The sequence below is a fragment of the Penicillium expansum genome, assembly GCF_000769745.1.
Source record: "Penicillium expansum strain MD-8 chromosome Unknown contig224, whole genome shotgun sequence".
In the NCBI taxonomy this organism is placed as follows: Eukaryota; Fungi; Ascomycota; class Eurotiomycetes; order Eurotiales; family Aspergillaceae; genus Penicillium; species Penicillium expansum.
Genome location: NW_015971275.1, coordinates 96,175 through 122,025, shown reverse-complemented (window position 1 = coordinate 122,025; position 25,851 = coordinate 96,175). Strand labels below are relative to the sequence as shown.

Sequence of the window (25,851 nt, the reverse complement as noted above, 5' to 3'; positions counted from 1 at the left end):
CCTTTTCGGTTCCGAGTTGATCGGGGAGAAGATGCCGATGGATTTTGTAGACAAAAAAAAGAAAGCATACGGGATCTGGCAAAAGATGATACATCGAAGAATGCAGGGATAATCACCTCTGAATATTCAGTCTAATATTTATTCTTCTACAACTGTGGGTGTGCATTACTATTTGATTATAAAGAAGATCAAGATATAGTTCAAGGATTAAGCATGAAAAGTAAACTAACGAAATCTAACGAAATCTAACAAAGCATTCTTTATGATAGATTCGAGCCTCGCATATGTAAATAATGCAGGGAGTACGTATAGTCCATATAGTGCATATAGTCCATATAGTGCATTCAGTAACCCGGACAAGCCCGGTGACTTGCGCTTTGATCCTTTTGGGCACAGCTTGGGCTGAACACATGGGGCTATGCAGTCGACCTGTGAAATGTCAGAACATAACTTACATATGTAGTTCATGTTCGTTAACAGGGTTCATAACGCTATTTCAATTACGCTATTTCGATAGGCATGACGATGTATTTATTATCAACAGCACAACGCGCCCGGTCCAAAATGCCGTACAAAGTACAAACCAAAGTGAAATGCCTAATGCTTGAAACAGAAGCGAAAAAAGTCCAGAAAAAATCAAAGATATGAGCACACGTAAAAAAAATGAACTCGTCAGTCGTGTAACCAGAACTATATTATAAGAATATTTGAACGCCGATATGTAAATGATACAATAAATCACGTCGAACCCAGATGCATCCGGGAGAAACAGACAAAAGCGAAGCATAAAAGAAGAAAAGAATAAAGCAAGCGCTATCGCTTTCGTTAATAATGTGAGTAAGTCTCATGCTGCGAAGGATAAGGATCCGTCGAAGCATGCGGCTGTGACCACGAACTGCGCAGGCGGCGTTCTATCAAGAATGTTAGAATTAACCCATTCATCAAATAAATCCAAGAGAACGGAATATGACATACCTTTTTCGAAATCCCGCCACCTCTTCATCGTGATCTTCGTACTATCAAACTCACCCTCGCCATCACCGTGTCCCTTATCCTGCTCACCAGCAGTCTTACGGGTATCACCCCAACTGAAATCATCGAACTTCCAGAACGCGTACATAGGCAGAATGAAGTTCCAAACTGGAAGCGAGAGGAGGTAAATGAACATCCAGAGCACGTAGACGAATTTGTGTGCCGTGACGACGATCAAAACACCAGGCAGACCCAAGACCAGGGCGAGTAGAACGAGCGGAATGATCTGCACGGGTCTCCTGACGATGGAGATAATGACGACGTAGATGGTGAACGAGATTGCGGCGGGTAGGACGAGGGTTCCGATCAGCTCGATGAAGATGACGAACTGCATGCTGAAGCAGAAGGTTCCACATAGATCGCGCACCAGGACCAGTTCGAAGAGGTTGTGGACGGTACTGTTGATCCAGCGACGGCGCTGGGAGAGCAGGACGAGGAATGAATCTGGAACGACTGTTTTGCAGACGGCTTGCGGGACGAAGATCTGTTTGCGTTTCGGGAAGGTCTTCAGCATCAGGGTGGTTAGGTAACGATCTTCACCGAGAAGGAGGAGGTTCTTCTTGTGGAGGGTGTCGACAACGTTTTCCGAGTAGTGTTCAACGATATCGGGATTCGCGAGAATAGGGACCCAGTAGTTCTGGCCACCCTTAGGGGCTTTGATTCGGTACATGGTGAAACATCCAGGAAGACAGGTTACACCACCGAAGACGGATTCGAATGATTTGGCTTGGTGGTGGGAGATGAAGTACCTGTGGTGGAATTAGTTATTGTGCTGCTGGGTACACCATAAACGGTGGGGAACTTACTCGAAGACCTGAATCATTGTTACCCAACTGTCGGTCTTGTTGGCGATCTTGGTTTCTCCGCAGAGACCCATGATTTCTGGGTCCTTCACCATGGCCGACACCATGTGTGTCAGACTGTCTGGGAACACCTTTGTATCGGCGTCGACCATGAGAACAAGCTCGTAGAAGTCCGGCGCGATGCCCGTGACATTCCACAAGCCATTGAACATCTCGAACTCGAGTTCCGTCATACGCTCGTCGAACATGACCTTCTGGAGGAAAGACATGAGAATGATCTGACTGTCACGCTTGCCTCGGTTACCAGGCTTTGCCTGGGTGGCCTCCTGGGGAGTTCCGCACTTGACAATCAACATCATGGGAACACGCTGCTGCTTCTCCGCCGGGATGATGGAAGTATCGCCGTAGTCGTAGAACCCAGTGTAAACCTTGGCCATGTTGTGTCGCTTGGAGCCAGTGGCCACAGCCACATAGGAATAGGGCTGAACTTCGTCCTTGGGAACAACAGGGTCCTTGAGCATACCCAACACAATATCAGGGGTGGAGAATTCCTCTCCCTTACCCTTGATAACACCATCACAGATGACCAAGATCGTCTTGTGGCTGTTCGGGTAGTCGGTCATGGCAATAGAATCTATAGTCGACCTAATACCCTCTTCACCTTCAGAGTAGCAAGTAATAAGACAAAGACTGTGAGCGAGAGGGTAGCCGAATGGCTGCCATTCAGGTGGAGGCTGAGGAACAACAGCCTCGTGAATGAAACCGGCAGGACCTAGCCCATCTTGATCCGTCGATAGTGTAGCGTAACCCGGATCTTGCTGACCCTGAGCGGGAGGAACCAAACTAGTCCGACTAGCAGCAGGATTATGCCGAGAGTTATCAGCGCTCAGGGTGCCCCCACTACCGCTGTGGCTTAACTTGTACATAGTGCCAGGATTGGAGCTGGGCATGAGACGAGTAGTCGAGTTTTGGCTAGCCATGGTGACATACATCGGCTTTTGCTTGCTACCAGTGCTGCTGTTGACATTGTACGGGCTCGAGAAACGGGACGTGGTCGGGAGGAAACTGGCACGTTTGCTGAGGCGATCTGGAATTATGGTTTCGGCGACTCGTGGGGCGGGCTGATAGATGTCGTTGGACCAATCTTCAATCTGCTGATTGCGAGTCCTGGCATCGGAGGACATACTCGTGGTCTGCGCGGCAAACCTGGCTGCCAGGAACCACTGGAAGAGCAGGGCGAAAGCGAATTTGACACCCACAATGGAGAGAATAAAGATCAAGGACACGTAGAGCACGACTTTCGACGCGATACAGCCAACAGTATCGGTGTCAATGCTGCCGACTTTGATAATCTGTGCCAAGCACTTGCCAATCTTCTTCTCCTCTCCGCTTTGCAGGTAGTAGGTAAGATCAACACCGCGGACATCAGGGTTCTTACGGAGCTCGTCGAATTGTTTGGGATAAGAAACCTGGGTACGGTCGAACCAGGCGAGAAGATCGAGGTCCAGCACGTTTCCAGAGTATACCGCCAGGTTTCGACTCTTGTTCTTCGTATCCTCCCATGTGTAGTACACATCTCCATCACTTCTCAGTGAGTAGAAAGGCTCACGAGCCGCCTTGCTGGTATGGCAAGCCCAACCGGTGTAATATGCAGTGGTCAAATTGGGCGAGGACGAACCATCCTGGTTGAAGGGCGCACAGGGGAAGTACCATCCGAGATCTCCATTGGAGTTTGTCGGAATATCACTATCAGGCTGAGCCGTAATCAATCCCTTGCACGCACCGTTGACCTGCTGGAAGAAGAAGCTGCCGTCCTGTCCTCCATACTTGTGTGGCAAGTCGTAGATAACATTCGAACCACTGGGGATACCAGTGACAGCGGGGTGTTTGGAACCGGCCAAGTCGTATGCTCTTCCGTGGAAGATCATGTAGTTCGAACTGACTTCATTGACCTTCAACCGAACCGGGGGTGAGCTACAAACCGTAGCCGTGAAACCGAAAGTCAGGAAACCAACAAAAGCACCGATCATCACAATGATGCTGATCAGGCCGATCTTCTCCCGCCAAGCAGTGCGCTGCTCTTTCTCTGGCATGCCGAAGCATTTCAGCACAAAGTCCGGGATGAAGAATGTGAGCACGACACAATATGTAGGCCATAGCTCGGGCGGGCCACTCTGCTCAATCGCCTTCTGGCGTTTCTGTTCATCCGCAGCTCCCTTAGACGACCTACGCGAGCCTCTCTTCTTCTTCTTCGAGCGATGTCTGCTAGGAACCCGCTCCATGGGCTTGTTAACATTGCCCCGCGCACCGTACAGACCATCCTTGCTCTTCATATCCATGCTGCGCGAGCTGTTTGTCTCCGCCTCGCCATCTCTGTTGTCCAACAACGGATCGTTTCCTGTCGTCGAGGGGAAAGTGGGCATGTGGTTTGATTTTTGACGATAGTGATAGTTCGGTTGTTCACGATCATCTTTCCTACGCTCTGGTTTGACCATGCGCTTTTTGTGTCTCACGTCGCCGCTCCGGTCCATGCGCTCTTCGTCCGTGTCCATTGCTCTTCGATGGCTGGAATGTCGGCGACGGTGTCGGTGGGAGGGAGAGGTGGGGTCGTCGCTATAAGCGCCCGAATCGATATCTCGTCGACGGCGCTGAGAGGGTTCGCGAAAAGCGCGGCCTTCTTCGCGCCGAGGGGAGGGCTTGCCTGGCCTCTGCGGCAAAGACATCTCGCTCCTACGAAGGTCCCCAATGTTAGTCAATCCAGACTGGGGAGTTTGTTTACTTGGTTAGAGTTGAATTTGCAGCTGGCGCACTCACTTTGATTATTTGCCGCTCATCAACAGCAGGTTGTGTGGGGAAGACTGTTCACAATATGGATCTTTGGTTTGCCGACTAAAACATGTCAAATGCGCTGACCCGGTCCTCGATAATGTGAGCTCTAGGACCCGTGATTCCGTTCAAATCTTTTTCCAATCTGTCTCTATTGACCCGCAACTAGAGTTGCAAACTTGCAAAGGGAGTTCTGAGCGAAAGTGGTCAAGTGGTACGGTCGGCCTGTGCAACGAGGTGGAGAATCAACAAAGCCCCCACCTATGCAAGAAACTGATCTAAAACACAGAGAAGAGCGAATGTAGAAGTAATAGATAAGTAGCAACGAATGTGTTTAAAGGGAAAAGAGAAGTTCTGAGACAAAGACCCTGTAGACGGGGACTTAACGCTTAACCTGGGAGAGATTAGGCTTGTTTTAGCCATAGAGCCATATTAAGAGATTACAAAACCAAAATAAATAGCTCTGGGCAGTTCTTTGTCGCTAGGGGCAATAATCCAATCACACTTTAACACACTACGGAGTACTCTCTTAACCAATAACTCGTCCACGGTTAACACTGTGTTTCTTCCAGGGTTCGATATTAAATTTAATAAAAATTCCATCAGAAGGGGAACATCAGCCGAGGGAACATTTCTCTTCTGATCACGGGGTCCCCTTTTTTAGTTCTATTTTGAGCTAAGACCCTTAGTCCCCTGGGTCTTAGTTAACTGCCACGCTAACATACCCAATTGCCACTTTGTTACGGAGTACGGAGTACAGAGTACTCCAATAGACAAAGAATTAAAAAAGAAAACGTTATGGAGTACTCCGTACTCCGTAGATTTCCCCCTAATTCATCCCCCTAACCCCTATGAAACCCCGTATAAACTGCTTTGTGATACATCTATATAAGACGAACAATCTTGTGTTTCGAGTCGGTGTGATCTAGAATCCAAACCCCCAGGATATAATAGTCAATGCACACCTTATATGTGCGAACCCTTGACCAAACAGGGATTTGTACTACCAGTCTAGATTTGTCCATAGTACTTGAAACAATTCCAAAATGGGTATTGTCTGGATATCAAACCCTAGGATACCCCTGTACTACATATCAACTCCGTACCCCAATACCCAATCCGACCAATGTGATCGACACTGGCGGGCCGATCACCACGGCAGTCCCCAGAATTCATAGCCCCATAGTGCATATCTTTTTCCACATACTTTGTACATTCTTGAACCACGAGGAAAAGAACGTATCATGTCTAGACTCTCATTTTCCATTCCAATATAACCCAATTGAGAAACCCACTTGGCGTCGGATTTGCTAGGAGGTCTTTACGGTGGAGTCCGGTATCCTTGTCCCGCCACGTTCCTCGGCTCTCACTGGAACGCTGACGGTATCTCCGCATCACCAGACGTAGTACAGTAAGCTCTAACTCCGAGTACCCAGTACCCAGTATTTACTGTGAGGGGTACCTGGTACTATCTAGTAGGCGGTCGTCATACGAGATGAGAGTACTTTGTTTTTTAATCTGTGCTTGGACGGTGTGGTTGACTGCTGCAAGGAGTATACATTGACATATATATGATGTGCGAGTGGATTTGGATATACTCTTTTGGGAAAGAGGTTAACATATTCGTCATTTTTGGTTACGCTCAAGCCTCTCTGTTTCAAATAGCAGAAAACACTAAAAGCTGACCGTTTCTTCTAATTGAGTTCCAGGTACTCCATACGAGCTTCCAGTAAAAGTGCCCCGTATAGTCGTATAATGTCCACGGGTACTTCCACTTTCCCACTACATCTGCCACGCACAGAGCCCCGGAAAGGTCGGACACTAAAGACACTAAAGAAACTAAAGACACTACTGAACTACTAACCACAGACTAAAAACAGACTAAAAACAATGCGGCACTAAATGCTACTTAAAGGTGTGCCCGTCTCCACAGTGTAAGAGGGGATTTGACTGTTCAAAGTACTACCTAACCACCCTAGAGGTGTGTCTTATGCGCTGTTAGACCACCTGTTAGACTATGGCGTGTCTCGGAGATCCGACCCGATAGGCATCATCTTTTGATTCTGGTGTTCATAGGTTATACGAGAGAATGTGCAGACAATAATAGTTCATCCCCACTCGACCATATTAGGTAGGGCGCGTATGAAACATAAAAAGGATAAAAAGACATATAAAAGAAAAGAGAGAGAGAGTATTATTTGAAAGAAGGGAACTAGTATTGTTAGTCTTGTTTCTTTTCTTTCCCCTCGCTTCATTTCTTGGTCTTGGTCTTGGTAATTTCCCTTGACGTGCTTGGATGAAAATATCTCTAATAGTGTCGTGTCCACTCTTTTAGCGATCTTCGCTTTTCTCCACGGATTCCCCATAAAGTACTCAGTCGCTCTTCTTCATGGATCCCCTACCTCAACTTCCACTCGCTTTCGACCTTCGTTAATATCTTCCACACCATGGCCAGTCCTGCCCCGGGACACCGCCAGGCCCTGCCTTCTCCCCCACCAGCTTACCTCCGATCATCGCCGCCATTCACCCCATCGCAATCACCACGGACCATCCCGAACCGACCTCATAGCTTGATCCTCAACCGCAAACCAGTTGCTCCTGCGTCGCAGTCCGAAACCTCTCTCGTTATTCAAAACTCTCCACGCTCACCAGTCAAAATCGCATATGGCGCAGACATCCCCGATGCCTCGAGCGCGCGCATCGAAGGCGCATACAGTGGGCCTACCACACCGCAATTGGACCTCCCGGAGTTCGCAGGCATGTCACTTGACAGCCCCGTACAGCCGCCCCAGCAGAGCTGGAATCCTGCCGACCCTCCGCGGCGAGACTTAACACAGGCTCCGCACTACACACACTCGCATCCGTACGGTCACACCCCAGCGAGCAGCGGCTCGTGGTCGGTGGTAGAGCCACATAAAGATGAGCAACACGGAAACCCGAAAAAGAGTGGCTCCTCGTTGGAGCGCGAGGGTCAGAGTTACGACTCTTCGCGGGGAAGCTTGGATAGCGTGGCGCAGGCGTCGGATAGCTACGAGCCTCTGACCTACCATCACCAGCAACAACCGGCTGGGGTACCTACAAAGAAATCCGCGCCCAATGCTGGAGATGACCCGTCCGCCTCCACGGATAAGCTGGCTGTTAGGCGATCAAGGCTTTCGCGACCTCTTTCAACATACTCCTCAGCCTCAGATGGTGGTCACCGCCGGAACCTCTCCGCATCGCCGTATTTACATGCCCAATCCTCGCCACGGAACTCAAGTGGAACCCCAGAGAACAGGTCATCGTCATTTTTCGATTTACTCAACACATCATACCCACAGCCCGGCCCAACAGCGCAATTCGACAACTCCCGTCTCCAAGCCTCAGTCGGAAACAACGCCTCTCTCCTTAGCCACAAAGAGACATTCGAGATGTACCTCGCGAACGTAAAGAAAACCGACGAGCCAACAGTGCTCTACGAATTCGCCGTGTTCATGGTAAACTCGATGCGCGAGATGCCAGTCGTGGACCTCGAAGACACCAGCCCGATAACCCGCGCCCGTCTACTCCGCGAATCAAAATCCATCCTGCAGCGCCTCGCAGACCGCAGCTACCCCTTTGCACAGTACTACCTTGGCGACGGGTACGCGTCAGGTCTCTTCAGCAAAGGCGCCGAGGACCACGACCGGGCTTTCCCCCTCTTCCTCGCTGCCAGCAAACACGGCCACGTCGAAGCCTGCTACCGCACAGCGCTGTGCTACGAGTTCGGCTGGGGCTGTCGCGTCGACGGCAGCCGCGCGGTGCAATTCTACCGCCAGGCAGCATCGAAAAATCACCCGGGCGCTATGATGCGCATGGCCAACGCCTGTATTGCTGGCGATATGGGGCTGGGCAAGCGGTACCGCGAGGGTGTCAAGTGGTTGAAGCGCGCGACTGAGTCCGCAGACACGCAGTATAACTCCGGCCCGTACGAGCTCGGTGTGATGCACGAAAGGGGCTTCGGAGAGGATGTCTTCCCCGATGCTACCTATGCCGCGCAGCTATTCACTAAATCCGCGGAGCTGGGTCATGTGGAGGCTTGCTATCGTCTTGGCGATGCGTATGAGCATGGGAAATTGAACTGTCCGCGCGACCCGGCTCTTAGTATTCATTTCTATACCAGTGCTGCGCAGAACGGACATCCGGTGGCGATGATGGCGCTTTGTGCGTGGTATCTCGTTGGCGCGGAGCCTGTGCTCGAGAAGGACGAGAACGAGGCATATGAGTGGGCTCTCCGGGCTGCAAATCTCGGTCTCGCGAAGGCTGAGTATGCTGTCGGCTACTTTACTGAAATGGGTATTGGCTGCCGTCGTGATCCTCTCGAGTCAAATGTGTGGTATGTCAAGGCGGCGGACCAGGGCGATGAGCGAGCCAAACATCGAATCGCTACAATCCGAGCTGCGGCAGAGGGTTCACATCCAGGCGTGGCTGGGCGCAATGGAGCAACGCGGAATGGAGGCCGGCTCAAGAAAGCTGAGCGCAAGGATAAGAGTCCGAGTACTGGCCAGGGTGAGTGAACCAAGCCTGATATGTGTGCATGCACATTTTACTAACTATGTATGAATTATCCAGAACCTGAAGTCGAAAAGCCTGCCAAACAGAAACGATTCGTCATTTTCTAATCTCACCTGAACCAAACCCTTTTATGACCATGATCTGTTCCAATGATCTAAATCACACATTTCCAAGCATCCCCACTCCAAGCCCGGTTACCTTGAAACTCCCAGCAAGCATTGTAACATAACTGCAAGCTTGAACCTCCGTCACGAGAACAGTCTACGACCGACAATACATACATAATCCCCATCCCAACTTCTGCATACCACCCGCGCAACCAAAGCGCGAGCATGAAACCTGTCATTTTACAAGCGATCCGAATCTGAACTTGAATCTTCAATTCACATGCCCATTATTGAAATCTTTGCCTTTCTCGAGTATCGAGCTCATATCTGATCTCTCGACTCTGTTTATACCACTCTCCTTTCGTACCTATTCTACATCTTCCATCTCATTCCTCATCCATGTGATCATCTATCTGCGTGGTGGTTTCCATCTGCATTCATTCCTTTGCGCTCTCATCTTCGAATGAATCTAAATCTACTCTGAGCTGGTTTCCTGGATTTGTTGTTTTAGCGGCGTTGTAAAATCCTATTCTTATTCTACCAATCCACCATTCTATTGATGATATCTGTATGCTATTTTTATCGTATTCCAGGAGTATCTCCTAGATTCCTAGAACTGACGTCCATGCTCCGGGGCCCTAGCTTCCGCTGATATAACTGTCTGAACCATGTTTTGTTTTGAACTGTACCTAGGTAGGTATCTCGGGCTTTTTGTCCGAATATTTATAGGTATGTAGGGAATATTTCACTATATTAGATGTATGTTAAGGTGGCACAGTACTGATCTGAGAGAGTTGGGTGAAAGTAGGCAGGTGGCAGTGAAGGTAATGCAGCTAACCCCACTCCGGGGCTGAGAGGCTAACGGCCTACCTTAGAACATACAGAGTCAGTATCTCATTGATGCTGGTTCGGGAAGGAGCTCGCAACGGCCTCAAGCCAGAACATTTTGAGGATAACTTCGGTCACGCTTGTATACAGGGACATGTTGAATCTGTGCGGGAAGTCTTGAAGCACTTTCAGATCGCCAGCTGGCCGGATAGTCTTCTCCAGCTATTCTTGATCAAAGGAGCACTTTCGTCAAAGCCTTGCTTGAGAGTGGAGGCTATTGGAATATGGAGCCCGAGTCCGATATAATTTAGTGCTCAATCCTTGGTCGAAGAGCCGGTGGCATAGGTATAGGTATAACCCTAGATAATTTAGTTAGTGGTGCAGTTGAACAATCAATTTTAAGTTCACTTAAGCCCCTAAAAGTAAGCTATAGCTATATCCTTCTTGTCTCCTTCTTCTGTATGAACTGGTGAGCCTGAAGTCTATATAATAACAGAGGCCTCGCAAATATTCCAAATAAAAGCAAAGATCCAGCATTCAATGTAAATATATATCAAAAACACTCGATGTCGTCGAATGCGCCAGATTGGGTTGAGATCGTGAGATTACTTGTTCAACAAGGAGCCAGTAGAGAACCTTGTTGCTGTAATGCAACCTGAGGCTGTGAGTGTCGCAAAGAGTTTAAGGCTTGATGTTCTCGGGATACTTAGCTGCCATGGTTCTTCTTTATTTCTCACTGCACAACGGACCCCGAAGGCACTGCTCGCCGCTGCAGAGAAAGGAGACACCCGAATTGGTAGGTGGGTTTGCAATGAGCAGCTACCGATAATATAATGCATTAGGGATGCTATTTCAGTAGCCCTGGAAGGCTGTGGGTCTAATTTGAACACCTCCTAGGTCCTCCTTAGCCTCAATTGTACATTCTCAAACTCTAGAGTTTCGGGGTTGCATTAGTGGCATAATCGTGCCGACCCTCGCAGTCTTTCTCAGCTGGCGGGGTTTCCCCGCCGGATGATCTTCATGCCTGTGATCAGTAATCAATCAGGTTTAAAGAATAAATGACCTCAACAAGCTGGTAAGGGCCCCCTACAGGAGAGTTTTCGCCTCTTTGATCTAATCCAGCAGTTTAAGAGAACCAACTCATTCTAATCGACAATTTTCCCACGACTAAACTGATCAACCATGGGTGTTCATGTGATTTCAAAGCTGGACAACCGCCAGCATGCCAGCTTCAACCTCGAAGTCCCTGCTCAGCGGGAACTATCGGACTCATCAGTAAGAATTCGTACGCAACTGATCAGCCTCAGTTCAAACAATTTGACCTATGCCAGAATGGGTGGATTCTTGCGTTGGTATGTTCCCAATATCTACCCACACTATACAAACTATCACAAGACGACCTGAAATAAGATTCTCATCAATTGCCGGCAGGTGGGACGCGTACCCCGTATCTGAAGACTATCCCGCACCATACAACGACTCATCGGCATGGGGAATCGTTCCAGCCTGGGGCTATGCAACGGTGGAAGAGACAACTATTCCCGAACTATCCAAAGGTACACTCCTTTACGGATTCTGGCCCACGATCAACACACCAACCGACCTTAAACTCAAGCGCGGCTCACCAGATGGCCACTGGGTCGAGATCAGCGACCATCGTCAACAACTAATGCCGCTGTACAACCGCTACAGGGTAACTCCGACATCGACTCCAATCTTGGACCTAACCACCGCGCACAATCCTCTTTCGGATTCTGCACAGGATGAGCTAGATCGCATGGCCTGGACCGCACTATTCATTGGCGGGGTAGCCGGGTTCGTTCTCAGCGAGTATGTGTTCTCGTCCAACTCAACCCAACCTCCCATCCATCCACTGGGAAGCCAAGCTGGGTTGCAATGGACCCTATCCGACGGGGATTTGTCGTCTGCGGTTGTCGTGAACCTGGCTGCGTCAACAAAGACGGCGCGTGTTTTCTCGTACTATCTGTCGCGAAAGCCGGATAGTTCGGCACCCCTTGGTTTGTTGCATGTTACATCAGCCGTGTCACGCATCGAGGAAGCGGATCGGAGTTTGCCTACTTCTGTTCCTTCTAAGGTGGTGGCATATGGGGATGTTGATTCTAAGGGGTCTGCGGAGTGGCTGGCTAGCCGCAAGCCTTCAAAGATTGTTATCATTGACTTCGGTGGTCGTGCGAATGCTCTCAAAGACACACTTTCTCTGATCAAGAATCATGCTGAGTTGCAATCTTGCAAGGTTGTCATCGTCCAGGTTGGAAATGAGCAGAAAGTATACTCGACCGAGGAGCTTGTTGTTGGGAGAGCGGCGATGGAGGAGCTTGGAAAGGTTCAATACAACACTTCCGGTGTTCAAGACACGATACTCGAGTCTGTCGGCCCGGAAGCCTACTTCGCAACAAGAGACGCAGAGTGGGAAAAATGGCTGGATGAGCGACACTTGAGCGAACCGGGACTGCAGATTGTTTTTGGCAGTGGTGTCTCTGGTGTCGAGGGAGGGTGGGATAGACTGTGTCGTGGACAAGTGGGAGCCGAAGAGGGATTGGTTTACAAGATGCAATGAGACATGCAATTCGACATGAATTAGTTTGAATGTAGCACTTGACAGGTAAAATGAGAAATTATTCGTGAACAGGCCCTTAAGGCTCTGGAAATTGTTCCAAAATCTGATGGAAATGATGCAACATCAACACCGGAGTAGAAAAATAGTGGACAGAAGAAGAGACCAAACTCAAACAGACTATACGACCTCTTCGTATCGGGGAGCAGGCTCCATGATGTGAATACTCGCAGTTTGCTCACTGGAAGAACGCGCAGAATTGAACTCTGCTAGCATCGGATGTTCACAACAATCCAGCTGAGTAGCTGCCGACACTATCAAATCCGCAAAACAATCCCTGTAAGCCGGAGGAGGACTTTGGCTTCCTTGTAAGAGCTGGATATCTTGCCCATGAATGGACGCATTTTCCCCAATCACATTAGGTGTCATATGAATTTTAAATGGCATAATTTCCGTAATCTAATTTTTGTCAGCTATATACTATAAATCTTCGACTGTATCATTTGCATACCTCAGCTGTTACATTCCCCGATTCATCACGGAACTCAGCAGTGATAGAAAGCTCATGGGTGATCTTGAGGTGTCTAGTCGAGATACTCTGCGAACAAGCGTCGAGACTCTGAGGCAGAGAAACGGGTGTGGTGAAGCGCCATTCAATTTCCGAGAGATCATCTACCGGAGACTCATCTCCTTGAGAGAAATCAATGGTCTTGGAGAAAACAGTATGAGTTTGTGCAGCGGTTATGAACTGCATGTTGTGTCGCACTGATTCTGCAGCAGTAGCTTCCAATCGTGCAGTTTGTTTCTCAATAACCTTGATTGTGACAGTGTCGAGCTTGGCGTATTTCAACAGCGGTGCAAACCAGCATTCCACAGGAAATGTGCAACCAAAGGGAACGTTTCGGTCAGTGATGGAGAGCCGATACTGGATATTTTCCTTGGAGTGACCCTCGAGAGTCTAGTATCATGAGCTGATGTATGTGAGAGGACGTATTCAATGCAAAATACTAACTAGTGGGCAATGGGGCCTCAAATAACTTGTCTCTAAATCGGAGACTTGATAAATCCTAACCGGTTGGGAGACCATGAAATCGCTTTTGAGGCGTCGCTCGATAATGGCTTCTACGCGATATGTATGATATTGATGGTTGGCGCCAGTCGCTGTGTTGAAAATCTTACTTGGAAGTGGAATATCGAATAAGAATGCGTGGTTCCCTGCCGGCATTTGGAATGCGTTGAGTGTTTTCGAAGAAGCTATTGGCTGTTCTCGCTCGAATGTGATCTGTTCGCGGCTCTCTGATCCCAGGATTCCCTCAATGGGGCTATAAGCAGAAGTAAGAAGATAGTCAATAATAAACTACATGGTGGGAGTCCTCACATCGCAAATGTTCCCCTCAATCTCACTTTGATACTCTTGACCGAGACCACTTGTGCAAGAGTGAGATTGAGTCTTCCAGTGACAGACACCGGATGGCGATCTTCTGAAATAAAAATGCATGCTTGATCAAGACTAATAGAATATGTGTTAGGTTGTTATGGAAAGGTTAGGAGGAACGACCATACATCAACTCAGAGCGGGTAATGTGTTGGCGGAACATCGTCAAAGACCCAAGCAATGTTTAGCTTGATAAATTAGAATTTATATTAAGAATTCAATTGAATGTGAGCTGGCGGATTCATAGCCGGGGAATTATGGCGCATTGTGTGTCTTTATACTTGTGCCCGCGCGACGGAGCGGACATTCCTAAACGGGGTCGGGGAGGTGATTTCAAGGTCTCAAACCTTACAAGCGCAGCTCTTCGCCACGGAAGGAAATACCGACATTCTTGTGGTGCTGTCGAAATACGTAAGTTAGAATAAGTCGCGAATAGCTTTCAAGGTCAGTACTCGGTGATTGTTTCTGGCGACTTGCTAGGGGCATTCCTTGATCTATGATGAAACATCTTCCCACGATCATATGACACCTACTTCTCAGAGTATACAATCTATTCAAGTACTTGAGCCTTAGTATATTAGAGTGAAGAAGCATACATATGATTGGCTCTTATACACTTAAATTATATGTGTGAACATTTCTGTGCCACAGCGCGAATCGGTAAATCGGCTGCCGAAAATGGCTAGTTACATGTACCTTTCACACTGTACATCCGATGGTTAATTTACTATTTACATATATAGACTAGAGCATAGAAAGATAATTAAGTAGTGCAGTTGCCGGGGTTTAACAGTTTTAATCAAAATTTATCTACTCCGTAGCTAAGATATATTCTATGTTATTTCTTTTTACTATGTAATTATATTCTTTTCCAGGAACCTAAGTAAAGTTTTCAATCAGAAAAGTCTTATCTAAGATATTCAGAGATCATATCTGCTCTACCAAAGTATCCATGCAGCGATGGGCCCATATCCCTCTTACCAGCCCACACTTAGTAAATGTGGATCTGTCTCACTAAACAGAAATTTCGCGGAAAACAGAAGTTGTAAGGATTAGGTATCTTTTGTATGGGATGTTCACGCAAAAAGTACATGCACTTAACACCTTCTTTCTTAATTCTCCCAATAGCTAAATGTTAGATAAGAGCATTAATGAATACTAGGAGTCTAGTTTAATTGATAGTACCGAAATCAATGTTAGATATCTCATTTAGAGCTCTAAAGATCATATTCAAAAAGCATCATATGTAAGAGATATACATACAGACGTAAGTGTTCTAACAGGAAAAGAATACTTGATATTCCTTCTCTAGGCTAATATGAAATAAAAAGCTACTTCCTCTACCCTATATAGGTACTACTATATTACCCCTAATTATTTCTAGGAGTTGAAGAAACCTGTCGCGAATAAGTCATATCGAAGTACCGTTTGTATAGACATGCCATATAAAAGGTACCTAATTTCTTAAAATGTCTGTTTTGCGAGAAATCTCTGTATTCTGAGACGGACCCATACCTGGAAAAGGTATTGGGCGGTAGGACGGCTAATTCATAAAAAAATTCGAAGTGGCACGCACACTAGCCTTTGCAAACTGTAGAAAAACCTAGGAAAACAAAAACTCCATCCAGCGATAACTGTAATCCAATATGCCTCCCAAGAAAGCAGTGGAAGCGCCGACGAACAATGTCGTCGCTTTCGGGCGCGTCAAGTCCAACCTCAAGATGGGTTGTGTTGGCCTACCCAACGTGGGCAAGAGTTCGCTGTTCAACCTCATGACCGAACAGAGCGCTGCGGCAGAAAACTACCCATTTTGCACCATCGAGCCAAATGAAGCGCGTTGCGTTGTTCCTGATCCAAGATATGTATGTTTTTCCCAGTTTCCGATTTCTGTGCGGGTATTGCCACGTGATGGATCTTAGCCCTCCCGGGAGGCTCTTTCCCTTTTCGGTCACTAAAACATAAATACAATGAGCCCCCAGCTAATGATGTGAGATAGGACTTCCTGTGCAAGGTCTGGAACCCGCCGAGTAAATACCCCGCGTACTTGCAGGTTACGGACATCGCTGGATTAATCAAGGGAGCGAGCGAGGGAGCCGGTTTGGGAAATGCCTTCTTGAGTCATATTCAGGCTGTGGATGGCATGTACCACGTTGTCAGAGCGTTTGATAACGATGAGGTTCTTCATGTCGATGACTCTGTTGATCCTGTTCGCGACTTGGGTAAGAATTTCCCCTTCTAACGCAAGAGAAATAGACGCTGATGGTGCTGTGCAGATACCATTCAGAGCGAGCTGTGTAAGAAGGATTTGGATATTCTTGCCAAGGCTAAGATTGCTGAAGAGCAAATTGTCCGGAAGGCTGGTGGAAAGTTCAAGATGCTGCCGCTGTTCGATGAGACGACTGCCAAGATCAAGGAGGTATGCATTGCTCTCTCTTCGAATAAATGTGTGGTTTGCTAACTCTCTGATAGCTCTTGGAACAGGATAAGCCTGTTAGGGATGGAGAGTGGACAACTCCTGAAATTGAGTTGATCAACGAGAAGGTTAGTCCGGGATTCTATAATACGCAAGACACAATGCTAACAATATCAAGTTGCGCCTCATCACTACCAAGCCGGTAATCTACCTCATCAACCTTACGATGAAGGACTACCTCCGCCAAAAGTGCAAATACCTGCCCAAGATCGCGGAGTGGGTTAAGGCCCACGGCGGCCAAGGGTCAGATATTATCCCCTTCTCCGTCGAGTTTGAGGAGAAGCTGTGGTCCCTGAGGGATGACAAGCCAGCGCTCGAGGCGTTCATGGCCGATATCAAGGTCCAGAGCCGCCTGGGAAAGATTACTACCGAAGGTATGTCCCCGATATCGCTTAAATTACCGTACCCCACACTAATAATCATGACAGGCTTCACCAAGCTCGGACTGCAGTATTACTTCACTGCCGGTGAGAAAGAGATCCGCTGCTGGCCGATCAAGCGGGGAGCTCTGGCCCCACAAGCAGCTGGTGTCATTCACGGCGACTTCGAGCGTGGTTTCATCAAGGCCGAAGTTGTAGCGTACCAGGACTTCCACGACCTCTGCAACGGCGAGAAGTCCATGGGCCCGATCAAGTCTGCTGGAAAGTACAGACAGGAGGGCAAGTCTTACGTCGTCCAAGATGGCGACATCGTGCACTTCCAGTTCAATGTTGCACCGCCCAAGAAGAAGTAGAGACCTCAATTCAGAGTTCCAACTTGCGAGAGGTCAGAGTACATAATGTCTACTACTACTGTAGTGGGACGAGGTAAATACTCATTATACTGTTGAACTTGTTACATTAGATACCCTTTGATGAATAGCAATGATACTTTATGTGACCAGCATTACATTTATTTAAGAACCTTTCACTTTTGCGAAATTTCCATCAGCCTAAATCGGGTTGAACAAATTCGAAGTCGGGCATGTCGAGATCTAGTAACAATTGGTCATTCGCGGAGTTTGGAAAACCAACGTCAAGGAAATTGCCAAAAAAGGTATCAAAATCCCCAATTTGAGTATCTGTTAAAAATTGCATGCTGTCTACTTCGAAATTCGAAGGTCTATCCGATCCCAGTCGATCATCAGGCAGAGAGTGTGTGCTCTGATATGCTGCATTAATCCGTGTCGCCACATGCGGAATGTCGATACCCGAGTGGGACTGCATATCATGAGTGGAAACAAGTGGCTGTGTAGATATACGGCTCGATTCATGCTGAGAGTTTAGTCGGGTGATATTTATTTCTGGACCTGTGGAACGTTCCTGGTTGGTGGTGAGTTGGATGTTGTTCAACACACGCTCGCCTAGACGAGCCATCACAGTGGCCGACCACCACGTGCTGCGCATTTTCTCAAGACATTGGTGAAATAGACGAAGTTGGGAAATGGCTGTGTGGCGGGCGCTTGGTAATTTGCTTTCTCTGAGTTGTTTGTATGTGATCGAGAAGGCGAGCGAGATCGTGTAACCTATCATGGGTAACGGCAGCAGATCCCGAATATCATGATTGCAACTGAGCGACGCGATGGTAAGTATCGAATGACTTTGTCGGATTTGTAGCGCCCGTGGCCGTGATCGGCCTTGCAACCCGCTTGAATGTGTTGACAAAATAGTCACTGAATGATAAACAAGCTCAAGGGACTCTGTCGGTCTATGGGTTAGACAATGTTGCAACTATATGACGGAAAATTTCGTACCAAGCAGGTCTGGAGACATGTCCCATGCCTCACAGCGCTCCACAATATCTTCAAACGAGGGAAGATCGAGCTCACTCTGATCAACGCCTTTCATGATCGGTCGGTAGAAGCGAATCACTTCTCCGAGCTTATCCGCAATTCGAAGCCAGACAATAAACGAAGATTGGAACGTTGAAATAACCTCGTCCACCCCCTGGCTCATGTCTCCGTCGTGTATCATTAGAGGCCTCCCATTCATAGCAGCGTTCCATCGGTCTAGACTCCACAGGCACCAGAAAAGACCCTTGGACGATGTACTAGAGTTTTGGTCTGGTCTCAGCAAATGCAACCCCATGGTCTGGGCATGGTGAATAGCTTGAGCTAGATTCAAAGAACAATCTTCGGATCCAGTAGAGCCCCATTCGTGCAGTGACAGAAGTGCCAAGATCTGTATTGCAAGTACTTTTTTCTCTGCCCTTCTCGAGATGTTTTGCATGGCATCAGCGTAGAGGATGTTGCTGAATTTCTCCAGTGGAATGGGGTTTGAATTGGGGCCAAGACATAGGAAAGGCACAGCACCACGGTCCTTCGCTGCAACAAGACATATCACTTGCACAAGCCGTGGAGGAAGACTACCCGCTCTGTGCTGAGCTCGAACTTTTTCTTCATCAAAAAGAGGCAATAATGGGTGTATGCGACGAAAATATATGTCTACCAAAGCCTCCTGGCAGTCTTTTGGGGGCAGCCAGTCGGGATGAATATGGGTCACTAGTGCTGTTTGTGAAGAGGAGCCAGGGGTTTCATCCTGATCAATGGAGTCCTCCTCGGCGTCCAACCATGCACCTACATCTCCTTTCTGAGATCGGCCCTCTTTCAACCTTGACTCGTTCTGTTCCATGAGAGTGGCGACAGGGTGTGAATCACACGCAAAACGACGAGACTCCTCATCGTCCTCTGCAGCTGGACCTACATCGGGGGCGATAAACAATTCGGCCCCTTGTTCCACCAGATTCTGGAGCGAGGAGGCACTTGGTCGCTCACCTCTCGGAGATGCAGATCTATCTCGGACTGCTGCATCCCGCCTTGAAATCTGAGACGCAGGACTCTGGCTCTGGCTACTTGTGAGACCCGACACGTTGAGCGAAGAAGCTCCATCAGCTAATTCCTCCTGGGAAATATTGTGATAACAGCGTTTCTGGCAAAGTCAGCACACGACTCCGGTCCTTGTAGGGCTATCATAATGCAATACCTTTTTGTGGCGACAAGAGTTACACGCGCGCCGTGCATGTCCCCTCTTGGCATTTGTTCCATCGCGACTAACTAGGAAAGTCAGCTCCATTATGAATGATTCTCAAATGTCCAGTTCATATTGCTAGCAGGTCGTTGCGGGGCTCTGCCCTTTCGGGGGCGGGAACAGGAAGTACGCCACCGGAGCGGCGACCGTGTCCCAAAGCGGAAAGTCCGAATGGATAGCACGATGACCAACCACCAATATGACCCTGAACAAAGTATCAATATGGTAATGTGCTATACTAAGAGATTTCTCGGTCTGTATTAAAGGCTGGCTTAATTACTTTGGTCTTGAGTACCGCTTGGCACTCATTTCCCAATGCGAGCGCCATTTTCTTCTAGCCTCAGCCATATGGAACTTCTATGATCAGCCCCATAGCCGTAGAAGAGATAGGTCATACAATTGGTCTAGAATAGACTTGCAAAGGAAGTTAGACCCATATTTCAGGGGAATTGTGTTACCGAAGCACATAATTTAGTCCCGTATGATGACCTGTATTACGCCTTGTGCCGTCGCGAGAGTTGCAAATAGCCCAGAATATCAATTAGAGCTGCGTACTTTAGCTTGGCCTGGATATGTAGGTCGCCATGAAACTTGATTTCCGTTGACTGCCATGACATAGAGACCCTTCATTTTACCTATATCTCATATCACTTTCTTTCATATATAATTTGCTCTAATTCCTTAGCGCGAATACCAGAAATCTTCGACAATATCCCTTCTGGTGGTCGTCTATTTTTACTGTTTATATCTGCGAGTTGCGATCCCGGAGTTAATATGAACCTGGTTCGTCAGATATGGTGTCGCTGACGTTCTCTTTTGCCTTGATGTGGAAACCAGATCCTGTTTCAGTTCTTACAAGATATCCGATCTCCGCTTTCAGCCGCATTTTATCATACGGAACTACAGAGTGCATATCCGCTCATTGAGATTTGGATGACAGAGCCCGCAGGAGGGCCGACCATTCTCGTTGTCACATGAAACTAAAGCTAGTCTCCACGCATCTGCTGTATATCAAATACTAGCAACCCATTTCTTGCTGCCTCAATCTTTTCATTCTCTGATCTATCCCAATCCTCTGTTCTACCGGCTCTTTTGAATTCCTCACTCAGAACTTCCCACTGGCGGTACCGCCGGGGACCCCACGGATCATTCTGGCTGATCGCTTCATCCTCCGCTCTTGTGCGCACTGTCCACCCGTGAAGTATATCACAGATCATGATACTCCCATCTTCCAGATCATATGGCTTCGCACCGGGCATCGGCGGAAGTCCATTAGCAAACCGAATCCAACTACGCGCCATCTCCTCCCCTTGACGCCGCAGGAAATGGTTTCGGTGCGTGGGGAGACGCCCCGCGAGTGTCATAAACTGGTACATGAGTTCGACAAAATGATGTCCTGTCGTATAGGAGAAAGGTGACCCATGGAAAGGGTTTGGTAGGCCAAACTGCCAGCGATACAAACGCTTTCGACCACTCCGAGCCACCGAGACGGCAGTTGAGTGTGTCGGCTCAGATAGGATCAAGTCTCCCATTAGAATTATCGCATTCTGCCAGAAGAGGCCTTCGTCCATCCCCTCGTATATTTCGTATGCGTCGAGCACACGAGCAGCAGACTCGTCACCCAGGATCGTGCGAACTTGAGCAATATACGGGCTAGCAGAGATCTCGCTCAGCCCCAGTAGGAGTCCAAATCCCTCACACGAGTCGTCTCCGATCATGATCTCATCGATCCATGGACAGTTAGCAAGGATCTCGCCTTGATTCATCCAGAAGGGTTGCTGAGAGAAGAATTCACTCTCTGGGCCGAGGTAGGGCTTCATAGTGCTGATATTATTGTCCCGAATAAAGTCAACCAAGCGCGACACTGGAACCTCTCGGAGGGCTTTGAGACGCTCTGCACGCGTCTCTCCTGCGATGCCCAGATAAGATAATAAACGGTGATAGTATGCATCACACTCATCAAGGGTCCAGATACCTACGACGCTGGGTGAGCCACTCTGGATGATGACTCGGTTGAATAAAGGCACGTCCGAACAGGCGTGCATGAAGAGTGAGGCTGCTCCAGCCGATTCGCCAAAGGCAGTGATTTTGTCTAGGTCACCGCCAAACCCTGCGATATGCTTTTTGATCCAGAGGAAGCTGGTGCGTTGATCTCGCAGCCCATAGTTAAATGCAGGCTCGCCATTCTCCCTGGCCTCCTCGAGTAGGTCGTAGCAAGCAGTAAAACCCTGCCAGCTTAACCGGTATCCTATCGAGACGATCACCACATCCATGGACTCGTGTGCTGCTAGCTCGGTCATCTTCGTCGTGTCATGGAGGGCACTGACATGGCCTTTGCCTTCGATGAAGCCACCGCCATGCACGTATACCAGGACTGGAAGGGGCCTTTTGGGCAGTGATGGGTCAGTCTCGTCGAGGAGATTCTTAACAGGTGCAGAGATGGTCAAGTTGAGACAGGTCTGCTCATCATATGTGACTGGTTCCTCGCCAGGCACAAGTCCTCCTGTCGCACTACCTCTGCCTGTAGGCTGTGGTACCTGTGGACAGGCAGCACCATACTTTGTAAAGTCGCCATGAGGACGATTATCAAAGTGATCTGGGATGTGATCCAGCAGCACGCTCTGGCTGAAACGAGCTGGGATGGTGGCATAGGGAACCGAACGGAAATGCACGACATGCTCAGTCACAGGCTGTCCGTCAGCATGTTGGTGATCGATTAGGCGGCCAGTGAGACTGCCAAGCTGTTGATGGTTAAGGGTGAAGGTTTGAGTAGTTGTCATGGTTGATGCAGTATTCAGTTATTCCCTATAGCCTAGGTGAAAAGTGTAACTAGTGTAGTGTCGAAAGCAGTTGCAGAAATCCCCCTCATGCCAACGTCCACGGGTTGGCCGGATGTGAGAAATTAGCGCCACGGTGGTAGACTCCTGAACCAGAATGGAAATTAGTCTACATTATTTGGAGGTTATATGTCAACTTTAGCCGCGTAGAGCATATATTAACCGTTGAGTAACGTTTTTTTAGCCTTTATAGTGACCAATTAAGTCAATAAGATTGGGGGTATTTCGAGTTAGAGTATTGAAATTATATAACTACAGTAATTATATTCTATATGTCACATATATGTTACAATTACCCCTATAGTTGCAACTGGCCAGGATCAAGCTTGGATAGATCAACCAACTCGCCTTCATCTCCACAAAAAAGGGTGTGCTGCCTTGTGTTGCCTGGCGCTAACCCAGGCAGCAGCCTCATTTCTGCCAGATCCCTCAGGCCACAACGCTTGACTGGGTAACAACCTCTCTCCTCTCGTTTTTATTTAAAGGCGACTGCTTCTTCCTGTTCATTGCTTCTTCTACTTTTCCATCACATCTTACGCTATTTCCCTTTTTGTTTGCTCCCACTTGGGTTGCTGTTGCTCTTCCTCTTACCTTGTACACCTCAATCTCGTACTTGACTCACCCCCCATCAACCTCTTCATTCTCCGATCCTATTTTCTACTCTTGATACCCAGTCCTTTTATTGCAATCAAGCAAAATTATGGCGATTCAAAGTTTCAAAACACTCGTCATCGCCGTGGGCGGGACCTTTCCCAATCTCAAACAAGGTATGAGCCCCTTATTCGCAAGGCGGGCTTTATTTAGCTCATCTTCACCACAATTCGGATGCTTACAATTTTATCACTCATAGCGGACCTAAAAGCGCTGATTGAAAAGAATGGAGCGACATTCAGTACCTCGGTCACGGACGATTGTACTCATCTGGTGACCACTGAGAAGGATGTGGAGAAGCAGACTACCAAATGTGAGTGTACCAAAAGCCAAGAAATCTCGGAACTTTGAAACCCTTGTGCACTGTCTCAATGGTCATTATTCATCACCTCAACGCTCGCAACGGTGGAAGACGGCGTTGGGAATGAAAATGACCATATTTGAGATGTTTTGGCCCCTCAACATTTTGAAAATTGATAGGTCTAGATGGTGTCTGATGGCAAGGAGTGGGGTTATTTCAAATTTCCGAGGTTTCACTGTACAACTTTGGGAGCCTTTTACTGATCAATCGACTAGACAAACAAGCTTCTCAGGTCGCCAATTGTCACATTGTCCCACTTTCGTGGCTGCTTGAATCAGACCAGGCCCAGAAGCCGTTGCCAGAGTCGAAGTATTCCTTCGGGCAGGCTGATCAGGCTGACCAGGCAGACGACGATACACAGAAGACTGCATACGCTAGCGCATCTGTTCCTACAGATAACAAGCGTACCTTAAGGAAGCGAGGTGTGGCTGCGGTTTCTGTTGAAAATGACGCCGACAAAACGACAGTGGACACCAAGAAGAATGGTGCAAATGGCAAAGCTAAATCCTCCGAGGATAAGAAACCTGCAACCAAGAAACGAGGCGCGGATGAAGATCCTGTTAAGAATGGTTCCAACAAAAAGAAAAAGGACACCCAAAAGACAACAACCAAGGCGATTAATATCCCAATTGACGAGGGCTTTGAGCAACTGGGTAAACTCAAGGGTACGTCTACAATACGAGAACTCATGTGGGAGACAAACTAACCCGCTTCAACATAGACCCCAAAGTCTACATTGACAGTAAAGGCCTCATATATGATGCCACCCTGAGCCAGACTGTGGCAGCCAACAATGCCAACAAATTCTATCGTGTCCAGTTGTTAGTCGGTGCAAACTCAAAGTACTTTGCCTGGACGCGCTGGGGTCGAGTTGGGGAGCATGGGCAGTCAGCCTGTCTCGGGACCGGTGATTTGGCAGACGCGCTGCAGCATTATGAGAAGAAATTCAAAGACAAGTCCGGCCTCAGATGGGCGAATCGGCTCAATACTCCTAAGCACGGAAAGTACACTTTTCTTGAGCGCAACTATGAAGAGGACGATGAAGAGGACCAGCCCGTGAAAAAAGAGAAAACTATTAAGGAAGAAGACGACACGCCAATGGCCAATAGCGCTTTATCTAAAGGGCTTCAAAACCTCATGTCTTTCATCTTCAACAAACAAAACGTTCTCGACACATTGGCCGCAATGTCCTACGATGCCCACAAACTGCCCCTGGGGAAGCTGAGCGACAGGACTTTGAAAAGCGGGTTTTTGGTCCTGAAAGAGATATCCGAGCTTATGATTACACCTAGCTTGGCACAAGCAAAACATGGCGAACCATATGCCGATGCCATAGAGACGTTGAGCAATCGATATTTCACCTTGATTCCCCACGTCTTTGGCCGCCATCGGCCCCCAACCTTGAACACAAACGCACAGATCAAGAAGGAAATCGATTTGCTTGAGGCACTGACTGATATGGACGTTGCGAATGAAATCATGGTATCGTCCAAGGAAGACGATGACACTCATCCCCTAGATCGCCAGTTCCAGAGTCTAGGTATGCAGGAGATGACCGAACGTGAGTACCGATTCCCAAACCCGCAATATCTACCAAACTAACCCCTCCTAGTGGATCACAAATCAAGCGAGTTCATCGAACTCGAGAACTACCTCCAGAACTCCCGCGGCGAGACACACGACATGAGCTACAAGGTAGTCAACATCTTCCGCATTGAGCGGCAAGGTGAAAACAACCGTTTCAACGCCTCCCCCTTCGCGAACATCCCAAACAGCGACCGCCGCCTCCTCTGGCACGGATCCCGCAGTACAAACTTTGGTGGTATTCTCAGCCAAGGTCTTCGCATCGCACCGCCCGAAGCACCCGTCAATGGATACATGTTCGGCAAGGGTGTGTATCTAGCCGATACATCGAGCAAATCCGCAAACTACTGTTGTCACCACAACAGTCGGGGGATGGGATTGCTTCTTCTCTGCGATGCGGAACTCGGTGCGCCCATGCTGGAGCTTGAACATAGCGACTACAACGCTGGCGCGGTAGCGCACAATGAGGGCAAGATTGCGACGCTCGGCAAGGGATCATACATTCCTGGTGGGTGGAAGGATGCTGGATGTTTGAGCCCGGCTTTGCAGGGTGTGACAATGCCTAATGTGAATATTGGCATGGACCAGATTCCTCAAAGTGGTCTGTACTACAATGAGTACATTGTGTATGATGTTGCGCAGATCCGACAGCGGTATCTGTTCCAGGTCAAGATGAACTAAGGGGTTTGCTTTTGCATTATCGGAGTATTGGGTTACCGGTCGGGGAGTTATTGAGCGGGAGCTAGTTGAATATATGTTAGCTTAACTATTTGCTTTTTTAAAACCACCGTCATGTATTGT

General features: G+C 48.2%; 8 protein-coding genes across 8 annotated transcripts; 4 read left to right on the top strand and 4 right to left on the bottom strand.

The window, feature by feature from the left end:
* Positions 1-825: 825 nt before the first annotated feature.
* chsF (chitin synthase CHS3) lies at positions 826-4,558 on the bottom strand (the record flags this gene model as incomplete). The annotated part of the gene is made up of 3 exons (XM_016743951.1): positions 826-911; positions 976-1,781; positions 1,839-4,558. The coding sequence occupies 3 exons, from the start codon at positions 4,556-4,558 to the stop codon at positions 826-828; spliced, it is 3,612 nt and encodes a 1,203-aa protein (XP_016599664.1).
* A 2,550-nt stretch (positions 4,559-7,108) lies between these two features.
* On the top strand, positions 7,109-9,301 carry chs3 (putative chitin synthase activator (Chs3); the record flags this gene model as incomplete). The annotated part of the gene is made up of 2 exons (XM_016743950.1): positions 7,109-9,188; positions 9,252-9,301. 2 exons carry the CDS (start codon positions 7,109-7,111, stop codon positions 9,299-9,301), a joined length of 2,130 nt encoding a protein of 709 aa, XP_016599663.1.
* Positions 9,302-11,311: 2,010 nt separating this feature from the next.
* Positions 11,312-12,707, top strand: PEX2_066780 (DUF2855 family protein; the record flags this gene model as incomplete). Its single annotated transcript, XM_016743949.1, has 2 exons — positions 11,312-11,481; positions 11,561-12,707. The coding sequence occupies 2 exons, from the start codon at positions 11,312-11,314 to the stop codon at positions 12,705-12,707; spliced, it is 1,317 nt and encodes a 438-aa protein (XP_016599662.1).
* A 177-nt stretch (positions 12,708-12,884) lies between these two features.
* On the bottom strand, positions 12,885-13,929 carry PEX2_066770 (uncharacterized protein; the record flags this gene model as incomplete). Its single annotated transcript, XM_016743948.1, has 3 exons — positions 12,885-13,163; positions 13,216-13,662; positions 13,777-13,929. 3 exons carry the CDS (start codon positions 13,927-13,929, stop codon positions 12,885-12,887), a joined length of 879 nt encoding a protein of 292 aa, XP_016599661.1.
* Positions 13,930-15,785: 1,856 nt separating this feature from the next.
* Positions 15,786-17,345, top strand: PEX2_066760 (YchF/Obg family ATPase; the record flags this gene model as incomplete). Its single annotated transcript, XM_016743947.1, has 6 exons — positions 15,786-16,001; positions 16,136-16,358; positions 16,413-16,555; positions 16,609-16,680; positions 16,731-16,986; positions 17,041-17,345. 6 exons carry the CDS (start codon positions 15,786-15,788, stop codon positions 17,343-17,345), a joined length of 1,215 nt encoding a protein of 404 aa, XP_016599660.1.
* A 976-nt stretch (positions 17,346-18,321) lies between these two features.
* PEX2_066750 (fungal specific transcription factor domain-containing protein) lies at positions 18,322-19,662 on the bottom strand (the record flags this gene model as incomplete). Its single annotated transcript, XM_016743946.1, has 2 exons — positions 18,322-19,491; positions 19,645-19,662. 2 exons carry the CDS (start codon positions 19,660-19,662, stop codon positions 18,322-18,324), a joined length of 1,188 nt encoding a protein of 395 aa, XP_016599659.1.
* Positions 19,663-20,603: 941 nt separating this feature from the next.
* PEX2_066740 (Carboxylesterase, type B) lies at positions 20,604-22,397 on the bottom strand (the record flags this gene model as incomplete). The annotated part of the gene is made up of 1 exon (XM_016743945.1): positions 20,604-22,397. The coding sequence occupies one exon, from the start codon at positions 22,395-22,397 to the stop codon at positions 20,604-20,606; it is 1,794 nt and encodes a 597-aa protein (XP_016599658.1).
* A 757-nt stretch (positions 22,398-23,154) lies between these two features.
* PEX2_066730 (putative poly(ADP)-ribose polymerase PARP) lies at positions 23,155-25,731 on the top strand (the record flags this gene model as incomplete). The annotated part of the gene is made up of 5 exons (XM_016743944.1): positions 23,155-23,221; positions 23,305-23,418; positions 23,682-24,131; positions 24,188-25,027; positions 25,079-25,731. The coding sequence occupies 5 exons, from the start codon at positions 23,155-23,157 to the stop codon at positions 25,729-25,731; spliced, it is 2,124 nt and encodes a 707-aa protein (XP_016599657.1).
* Positions 25,732-25,851: the final 120 nt, after the last annotated feature.